At 38.0% G+C, this 10,641-nt stretch overlaps 1 protein-coding gene and 2 long non-coding RNA genes across 4 annotated transcripts; all 3 read left to right on the forward strand.

Moving 5' to 3' along the window:
• Nucleotides 1-511: 511 nt before the first annotated feature.
• On the forward strand, nucleotides 512-7,749 carry LOC110008525 (uncharacterized). 2 transcript variants are annotated; one of them, XR_016053002.1, is made up of 3 exons: nucleotides 512-992; nucleotides 5,775-6,228; nucleotides 6,329-7,749. It is a non-coding gene; the product is annotated as an uncharacterized LOC110008525 (long non-coding RNA). The 2 variants fall into 2 exon arrangements; XR_002283483.2 differs by having other exon boundaries at nucleotides 5,775-6,531.
• LOC18448817 (uncharacterized) lies at nucleotides 988-4,494 on the forward strand. The gene has a single exon (XM_006858872.3). It carries the CDS (start codon nucleotides 995-997, stop codon nucleotides 3,344-3,346), a length of 2,352 nt encoding a protein of 783 aa, XP_006858934.2. The 5' UTR covers nucleotides 988-994; the 3' UTR covers nucleotides 3,347-4,494.
• Nucleotides 7,750-8,254: 505 nt separating the features above from the next.
• Nucleotides 8,255-10,213, forward strand: LOC148782738 (uncharacterized). The gene is made up of 2 exons (XR_016053003.1): nucleotides 8,255-8,692; nucleotides 8,793-10,213. It is a non-coding gene; the product is annotated as an uncharacterized LOC148782738 (long non-coding RNA).
• The last annotated feature ends 428 nt before the right edge of the window (nucleotides 10,214-10,641 follow it).

Consider the following 10,641-nt stretch of genomic DNA (forward strand, 5'->3'; position numbering starts at 1 on the left):
TAAAAAGTGAGAAAACAAAGGGGGTAACTTGTATAAAAGGCTAGTTTTGAGAATTTTTTTTTTGTAATTTTCCTAATTCATTAAATAAATATAAATTTTCAAGCCTTCTTCAAAAAAAATTTATACCAAAATTACATTATAACAAAATTTAGAAGTACGCTTTAATTGGATTGTTTACAATTGGGACCTTGTGCATACCACTCCCAAAAAAAAAAAAAAATAGAGAAATAAAATATTAAAAAACTATGATATTGAATATTCAAGGGAACATAAGTACCTGTGGCACGGGGTTGTGTTGCGTCTGGTCCAGGTCAACCCTAACTCACACCCAACCCGACTAAGTCTAAGGGGGACCTGCACCTAAGTCAAGCTCAAGACACTTCTAGCCAAACCTAACTTAGGTCTGGGTCTTAAAAAAAAAAAAAAATATTTTATATTTTTTTGTAATATATATTTTAGATATATTTCATACATTTTGTACTTATACATACCAGGTCAAGTCGGGTGGGATCAGGTCCAAATCATTTGACCGAGTCCAACACATAGAAACAGATCCAAACCATGTGGCGGAACTAGACCCACTTTGGGTCGACCTGCTGGGTCCAAACACCTGGAACCGGACCCTGCTCAGGTCGACTGCCGTCCCTAAATTGACATGAGCGTGAATTTCTTCAGATGCCAAACCGATTCAGGCTCCTCCTTACATCTTTCCTCCTTTTTCCCACGCAAGAAGAAGACCAGGGTCTTCTCTCACTATTCTCTTCCAAACTCCAAATTTGTCTCTCTAGCTCTACGGTCTACTGCTCCCCTTTTTAATCAACAAGATTAGGCCCTGAACTTTCTCTCCACCCACCTTCCTATTTCTCTCTCTACAAAACCTCTCTTTTCTCCCTCTACGCATGCTTTGTTCCACTGCTACTACTTCCCATCCATTCCGCTGTGTTAAACCACATTACACACAGATTAATGGACGCCGCGCACGCATGAAATAGGTATGCCCGTCTACTTTTCTCGCTGCTCTTTGCTGCATATGAAATTTTTTGAGATGAGAACTCTTATTTCTCTATCACTCTGTGGACTCTCTAGTTCTTGCCCTCTCCCACCATTTCATTCTTTGTTATATCACTACCCACCTTGCTATTTTCTCTCTCTTCACAAGCTTTCCTGTAACTTTTGCTCTGTTGTTGGGAGAAAGAGTTCTGATTTCACAGAAGTCAGAGAGTTAGAGAGAATTATTGTAAATTGCTGCCAAAATAAGAGAGATGGTGGCTTGAAAGAGGCACTCTCTCTCTTCACAGGTATTCTGCTCCACCCCACTCACAAACCCTCTCTCTCTACCTGTGATTTCATGTTGGAATCACTCTCTAGAGTGGGGCAGCAGGCATTAGCTCTGTCCCTGTATATAACCATTGCTCAAGCTGGAATATCACCTGATATTAGTGTTCTTCACACTTTAGTCAAGTGTTTTTGCCATGTCCAAAGAACCAACTTTGCACTTGGTGTTGTTGGTCTCATTCTCAAAATGGGTTACCCTCTCTCTGTTACACTATTGACTATTGTTATGAGGGGCCTTTGCAAGGAGGGGCAAGTGGCTAGGGCTATGGAGCTCTTGTATGTGATGGAAAACGAGAGACTTTCAGTTAATGCCATTTCTTATAACACTCTTATAAATGGGTTGTGCAAAACCAAATCTTTAGAAGATGCCTTGGCATTGCACAAAGAAATGGGGAGAAGAGGGTGTCATCCAACTATCTTCACCTATAACACCCTCATAGATGGCCTCTGCAAGGATGGGAGAATAGAGGAAGCTATGGCTTTGTTAGAGGAGATGTGCCATTATGGTTTGAACCCAGATGTTGTAACATATACCACTCTCATACACATGCTCTGCAAAGTGAATAATGTGGAAGAAGCCTTGGAATTGCTGAAAAAAATGGGAAAGATGGGGTGCCACCCTGATATTGTCACGTATAATACGATCATGGATGCTCTTAGTAAGGAAGGGAGAATAGAGATCGCTATCAATTTGTTAGATGAGATGCATCACAATGGTGTGAACTCTGATGTTGTTACATATACCAGTCTTATGAATATGCTCTTCAAAGCCGATAAGGTGGAACAAGCATTGGCTTTGTGCAAAGAAATCAGAGAGAGAGGGTGCCATCCTGACCATGTCACTTATACCACACTGATAGATGGTCTCAGCAAGGATGGAAGAATAGCAGAAGCAATGGAATTTTTAGAGGAGATGCACCAAAAAGGCCTAAACCCAGATAAGATCACATACAACTCTATTGTAAATGGGTTCTGCAGAGCCAATAAAATAGAAGAAGCCTTAGACTTGCACAGAGTAATTAGGAAGAAAGGGATTTTCCTAGATGTTGGTACATACTCGGTACTTCTATATGGTCTTATCAGGATAGGAAGAAAGCAGGAAGCATCAATTTTGTTAGAGGAGATATATCACAAAGCCATGAGATTTTGTGGACAAGTAGGGAAGACAGGGTGCCGCCTAGATACTGTCACATATACCATGCTCATAAATAGTTTGAGCAAGCGTGGTAAAATTAAGGAAGCCATGGCTTTAGTAGACGAGATGTACAACAATGATCTAAATCCAGATGTTGTAACATATACCACTCTTATAAACAGGCTTTTTAAAACCAATAATTTGAAAGAGGCATTAATGTTATGTAAGGAAATGGCAAAGAGAGGATGTCACCTGGACATTGTTACGTATAATACCCTATTTGACGGTCTTAGCAAAGGGGGGAGACTAGCGGAAGCAATGACTTTATTAAATGAGATGTATTCCAATGGCTTCAATGCCAATGTTATTACATATAACACCCTTATAAATGGCCTTTGCAAAGGGAATAATGTTGAATTAGCATTGGAATTATGTAGGGACATGGAAAAGAGAGGGTGTCACCCAGACAATGTCACATATAACACACTCATAGATTGTCTGAGCAAGTATGGGAGAACCAATGACATAATGGCTTTGTTAGAGGAGATGTACCATAATGGCTTGAGCCCTGATATTGTTACCTATAAAACTTTGATTAACAGGCTTTGCAAGGCAGACAATATGGAAGCAGCATTGACATTATGCAAAGAAATGGGAAAGAGAGGGTGCCACCTAAATGTTCTAACGTGCGCCAAACTGGTCAATGGTCTTAAGAAGGCAGGGAGAACAGAGGAGGCAATGGATTTGTTAGAGATGTATCATGATTCCTTGAACCCTGATATTTTTAAGTACAGTACATACAGACAAGAATTTCTAGTCAACAATATGGAAGGAGCCTCCGCATATAATGCACTCATAGATGGTATTTGTGGATGAGTCCTGACCAGCATGAAAGACATAATATCTGGGGTCTATTTCACTAAGAAGCTCATTAAATAAACATGTCTATGAATATGCGAAGAGGAATTTATCCCTTGGAGATTAGAAAATAGCTGATTTCTTGGAGGAGCTGTATTGAAGAGGAAAATAGTTGCAGTTATTTATTAATCAAGCAAGCTTACTAGGGGGACATTGGCTGGTAGCCACAAAAATGTACTCTGCAAGATAATGGTTTTCTGGCCCTATTCTATAACTTATATAATATTGGCTGATGGCTTCAAAGATGGAGGATCTAAATAAGCCAAATAGTTGGGACTTGTGAGAGCGGAATGGCAGAACATGATTCGTGTAGCCGACCCCAAATAGTTGGGATAAGACTCGGATGATGATGATGATTGATGGCTTCAAAGAATGAGGATCTAAAGAGCCATGGACCTGTAGAATGTCATTATAACAATTCATGTAAAGAGCCATGAAAGGTAATATAAATTCATAGTTCATGTAAGGAACCATGAAAGGTAATATAAATTCATAGTTCCTTGCACTTTGTAAGAACTCCAATGTCCGATGTTGTATTTCTTAGCAAGTTGGTTCAAAAAAGACATGTGATAATAGCGTCGCCGGCTACTCGTTGATGGTGGGACTCTGCAATATTGTTAAGGTGCTTTTTATGGAGTGTGCCTCAAGGACAAGTTTGTATTATTGATCTGTATCGCTATATCATATTGTCTTCTACCCCAAGGGCTAATTTAGTCCTTGCATTCTGGTACTTATATACATGGGGTTCAACCTCTCATTCCAGTAATGAGAATACAATTTTATCTGGTCTATCATGGTATCAAAGTAGGCAAACCATATACAAACCTTTGGGAACAGGAATGCCTTGAACTATTGACATGGCAGGCACAAATCATAGTGGTGGAACTTAATCCAGGCTTGCAGCATAGGACTCGTAAGGTATTCTCAAGTGAACAATGAATTGGCTTCTTATTAAATCAGTTAATAAGACTCCAAATATCTCATCCTGTGTCAGTGGTAGACAATTTATGCTATTCAATGCCTACAATCACTCGCATTAGTTAAATATGTAACCAATGCATTCGGCTTATTATTTCTATATGATTTAATGCTAAATGGATCAAGGACATGGATGGCTGGTTTGTAGTCTTCCTTCACTTGAGACTCACTTCCATGCTTGCATCATAGAACACAGAGTTGTGGAACTTAATCCACAATGGTGTAAAATGTGAATGGTGTTATATATTGTCGCATTAAAATATAAATTCATTTTTTTTTTCCATATCTTTGCGAAAAAATGACCTCCGAATGTCTTAAACATCACCTAAGTATGTTTCTAACAGGTCTGAAACTCCTAGTCCTTCTAATGCCATGAAAAACTGATTTTCATTGATGAGAATGAAAGGTCAAATGCCTTGTGTACAAGTGTTCTGAAACTTCTATAAATGCCCATGGCTTCACTAAACACACTAAATACTATTCGCTGTTGACATGGCTTAGATTTCTCCCCAAATCCCCATGGGAGTAACTACAAGGAATCCAAAGTTTCTTTATCATCCTTCATGACATATTAATATTTCCAGGAAAGCCAACATTTATGAGTATATATAAGGTTGTAACTTTATACTATAGAAGTGAGGTGCACCTCAAAAATCTGATAGAAAAGGGTGTTTTGAAGCTGCAAAACCCTCTAATTGATCATCATCTCAACCTCAATATGTATAGATATTAAGAAAACAATAATTTCAAGTCTTCAAAATAGTGCATCTTGTAACAAGTTATCTGGACCGTCTATTTTCAAGATTTTTCAATGTTTATAGATCTACTCAATCTTTATTGTTTTTTGAATTTAGAGTTTCATAATTAGTATTGAACATAGATTTTCAAATCATGAGAAGGTTTCCGACACCGAAACTACGTCTTCCGGCAAAATTTAGATATGTGCCTTATTTGTATAGTATAAAGTGGGAACCTTATACAAAACCTCACCAGCCAAATTTTAGGAGGTTTTCCTTTTTGACAAGTAATGTTAAGTTTTAGGAGGTTTTCCTTTTCATTTTCAGCAGAAAAAAGGCTAGATCACTGTAGAAATCTAGCGAAACTTCCCTTGTTCAAATCCTTATGCCCAAGACGCATGCTCATCTTATCTGAATCATCATCTCATTCATGCACTCTTGGAAAGAGCTCTGGTATCACTTTCCTCTCAAACCACCTTCTCCTTGTTATTACATATTCCATAGCAAGAACTCCAATGAACACACGAACATGTTACGCTTCATTTTAGTATCCTTTTATGTGTTTTTTATTCTCTTAAGAATTTGTTGAGCAAAATTTAGTGAACCATTCATATCTCTCAAGATCATCCTCAAAAAAAATCTCATAGTTTTAAACTTACTTTTTCATGCAGAGCGTCATAATGGCGCAAACTTTGTCATAATTTCAGGTTTCTTGAAGCTCATTTTCTTCACATTTATATGGGCCATTTAGAAAAAAATTGAAATGAATGTATCGGGCAAGCATGAGTAGGATTTTCAGGTGGTTTGAGTGGTGTGCGTGCATCAAAGATCCAGGTTCGATTTTCTGTTAGCGACAACAATCGGCTACAGTTGTCAAGCCTTCAGGCCCCAATACTACCACTTGGATCTGGAACCTACATGCCGATGCTCACATTTGCGGATCTCTGTGATTTGTCTTGTAATGGCTATTGCCATCTATAAGGGATTGCCTTGTGATTCTTGTTTCCATGGAGGTGCTTGCTAGTAGTCATGATTTTTAATTTGCAGTGTTCCTCATACATGCGTAATATCGATGGCAAATTATGGTGGATTCGTCTACACTTCACCTCTATCTAGATTTTCAAGGTAATAGCATGAACAACCACAATCTTGAGTGATCTCGAATATGTCTAGTAATGAGGTTTTGCTGAATGATTATCACTGAATATTCCTTCTGTATTACCAGACATTTGGAACAAGCAATGGCTATTCAGAAATTCGAGTAAGCGTTAACAAGAAGAAAATAAACCATTGCCCAGAGAGAGAGACGCTTTATTATGGTGGGATTTGCTTTTGGGTTGGAAAGAAATGGCGGTGAGAGAAGAATATATGTAAATTGGATATCTCAACAAATGTGAATTACCTGCAATTTTCAGCTTTGGTGTATGCAATTCAGACTCAGGAGCCATCTCTGTATTTAGAAAGAGAGAGAGAGAGAGGGAGGGAGAGAGAGAGAGAGAGATGCTAGATCATCACATGGTGATGAACACAACTCACACATAAAGGAAGATGGAAACTATCGATTTTCAACAGTGAGTTACACAAGAGGGAAACATAAGGAAAAAAGCATTAAAGCCTTCAAATTAACAGAAAAGTTGAGTCATATGAATTTCTAGGCATTTGTCAAAGCATATACATGCGTAATATCGATGGCAAATTATGGTGGATTCGTCTACACTTCACCTCTATCTAGATTTTCAAGGTAATAGCATGAACAACCACAATCTTGAGTGATCTCGAATATGTCTAGTAATGAGGTTTTGCTGAATGATTATCACTGAATATTCCTTCTGTATTACCAGACATTTGGAACAAGCAATGGCTATTCAGAAATTCGAGTAAGCGTTAACAAGAAGAAAATAAACCATTGCCCAGAGAGAGAGACGCTTTATTATGGTGGGATTTGCTTTTGGGTTGGAAAGAAATGGCGGTGAGAGAAGAATATATGTAAATTGGATATCTCAACAAATGTGAATTACCTGCAATTTTCAGCTTTCGTGTATGCAATTCAGACTCAGGAGCCATCTCTGTATTTAGAAAGAGAGAGAGAGAGAGGGAGGGAGAGAGAGAGAGAGAGATGCTAGATCATCACATGGTGATGAACACAACTCACACATAAAGGAAGATGGAAACTATCGATTTTCAACAGTGAGTTACACAAGAGGGAAACATAAGGAAAAAAGCATTAAAGCCTTCAAATTAACAGAAAAGTTGAGTCATATGAATTTCTAGGCATTTGTCAAAGCATATACATGCGTAATATCGATGGCAAATTATGGTGGATTCGTCTACACTTCACCTCTATCTAGATTTTCAAGGTAATAGCATGAACAACCACAATCTTGAGTGATCTCGAATATGTCTAGTAATGAGGTTTTGCTGAATGATTATCACTGAATATTCCTTCTGTATTACCAGACATTTGGAACAAGCAATGGCTATTCAGAAATTCGAGTAAGCGTTAACAAGAAGAAAATAAACCATTGCCCAGAGAGAGAGACGCTTTATTATGGTGGGATTTGCTTTTGGGTTGGAAAGAAATGGCGGTGAGAGAAGAATATATGTAAATTGGATATCTCAACAAATGTGAATTACCTGCAATTTTCAGCTTTGGTGTATGCAATTCAGACTCAGGAGCCATCTCTGTATTTAGAAAGAGAGAGAGAGAGAGGGAGGGAGAGAGAGAGAGAGAGATGCTAGATCATCACATGGTGATGAACACAACTCACACATAAAGGAAGATGGAAACTATCGATTTTCAACAGTGAGTTACACAAGAGGGAAACATAAGGAAAAAAGCATTAAAGCCTTCAAATTAACAGAAAAGTTGAGTCATATGAATTTCTAGGCATTTGTCAAAGCATATACATGCGTAATATCGATGGCAAATTATGGTGGATTCGTCTACACTTCACCTCTATCTAGATTTTCAAGGTAATAGCATGAACAACCACAATCTTGAGTGATCTCGAATATGTCTAGTAATGAGGTTTTGCTGAATGATTATCACTGAATATTCCTTCTGTATTACCAGACATTTGGAACAAGCAATGGCTATTCAGAAATTCGAGTAAGCGTTAACAAGAAGAAAATAAACCATTTCCCAGAGAGAGAGACGCTTTATTATGGTGGGATTTGCTTTTGGGTTGGAAAGAAATGGCGGTGAGAGAAGAATATATGTAAATTGGATATCTCAACAAATGTGAATTACCTGCAATTTTCAGCTTTGGTGTATGCAATTCAGACTCAGGAGCCATCTCTGTATTTAGAAAGAGAGAGAGAGAGAGGGAGGGAGAGAGAGAGAGAGAGATGCTAGATCATCACATGGTGATGAACACAACTCACACATAAAGGAAGATGGAAACTATCGATTTTCAACAGTGAGTTACACAAGAGGGAAACATAAGGAAAAAAGCATTAAAGCCTTCAAATTAACAGAAAAGTTGAGTCATATGAATTTCTAGGCATTTGTCAAAGCATATACATGCGTAATATCGATGGCAAATTATGGTGGATTCGTCTACACTTCACCTCTATCTAGATTTTCAAGGTAATAGCATGAACAACCACAATCTTGAGTGATCTCGAATATGTCTAGTAATGAGGTTTTGCTGAATGATTATCACTGAATATTCCTTCTGTATTACCAGACATTTGGAACAAGCAATGGCTATTCAGAAATTCGAGTAAGCGTTAACAAGAAGAAAATAAACCATTGCCCAGAGAGAGAGACGCTTTATTATGGTGGGATTTGCTTTTGGGTTGGAAAGAAATGGCGGTGAGAGAAGAATATATGTAAATTGGATATCTCAACAAATGTGAATTACCTGCAATTTTCAGCTTTGGTGTATGCAATTCAGACTCAGGAGCCATCTCTGTATTTAGAAAGAGAGAGAGAGAGAGGGAGGGAGAGAGAGAGAGAGAGATGCTAGATCATCACATGGTGATGAACACAACTCACACATAAAGGAAGATGGAAACTATCGATTTTCAACAGTGAGTTACACAAGAGGGAAACATAAGGAAAAAAGCATTAAAGCCTTCAAATTAACAGAAAAGTTGAGTCATATGAATTTCTAGGCATTTGTCAAAGCATATACATGCGTAATATCGATGGCAAATTATGGTGGATTCGTCTACACTTCACCTCTATCTAGATTTTCAAGGTAATAGCATGAACAACCACAATCTTGAGTGATCTCGAATATGTCTAGTAATGAGGTTTTGCTGAATGATTATCACTGAATATTCCTTCTGTATTACCAGACATTTGGAACAAGCAATGGCTATTCAGAAATTCGAGTAAGCGTTAACAAGAAGAAAATAAACCATTGCCCAGAGAGAGAGACGCTTTATTATGGTGGGATTTGCTTTTGGGTTGGAAAGAAATGGCGGTGAGAGAAGAATATATGTAAATTGGATATCTCAACAAATGTGAATTACCTGCAATTTTCAGCTTTGGTGTATGCAATTCAGACTCAGGAGCCATCTCTGTATTTAGAAAGAGAGAGAGAGAGAGGGAGGGAGAGAGAGAGAGAGAGATGCTAGATCATCACATGGTGATGAACACAACTCACACATAAAGGAAGATGGAAACTATCGATTTTCAACAGTGAGTTACACAAGAGGGAAACATAAGGAAAAAAGCATTAAAGCCTTCAAATTAACAGAAAAGTTGAGTCATATGAATTTCTAGGCATTTGTCAAAGCATATACATGCGTAATATCGATGGCAAATTATGGTGGATTCGTCTACACTTCACCTCTATCTAGATTTTCAAGGTAATAGCATGAACAACCACAATCTTGAGTGATCTCGAATATGTCTAGTAATGAGGTTTTGCTGAATGATTATCACTGAATATTCCTTCTGTATTACCAGACATTTGGAACAAGCAATGGCTATTCAGAAATTCGAGTAAGCGTTAACAAGAAGAAAATAAACCATTGCCCAGAGAGAGTGACGCTTTATTATGGTGGGATTTGCTTTTGGGTTGGAAAGAAATGGCGGTGAGAGAAGAATATATGTAAATTGGATATCTCAACAAATGTGAATTACCTGCAATTTTCAGCTTTGGTGTATGCAATTCAGACTCAGGAGCCATCTCTGTATTTAGAGAGAGAGAGAGAGAGAGGGAGGGAGAGAGAGAGAGAGATGCTAGATCATCACATGGTGATGAACACAACTCACACATTAAGGAAGATGGAAACTATCGACTTTCAACAGTGAGTTACACAAGAGGGAAACATAAGGAAAAAAGCATTAAAGCCTTCAAATTAACAGAAAAGTTGAGTCATATGAATTTCTAGGCATTTGTCAAAGCATATACACAAAGCCTGCTTCATATGAGAGAGAGAGAGAGAGAGAGAGGGAGAGAGAGAGAGCTCTTACTCTTTCAACTTTGTTCATTTCAAAGTAGGACGAGTCTTTGAATTGGTTTTGAACAAGAATGAATAAGAATCACTATTTTTGCAGCGAACTCTTATGGTTTTATCCTT

This window comes from Amborella trichopoda, chromosome 3, assembly GCF_054954075.1.
Source record: "Amborella trichopoda isolate Santa Cruz 75 chromosome 3, AtrichopodaSantaCruz75HAP2 v2.0, whole genome shotgun sequence".
Taxonomy (NCBI): Eukaryota; Viridiplantae; Streptophyta; class Magnoliopsida; order Amborellales; family Amborellaceae; genus Amborella; species Amborella trichopoda.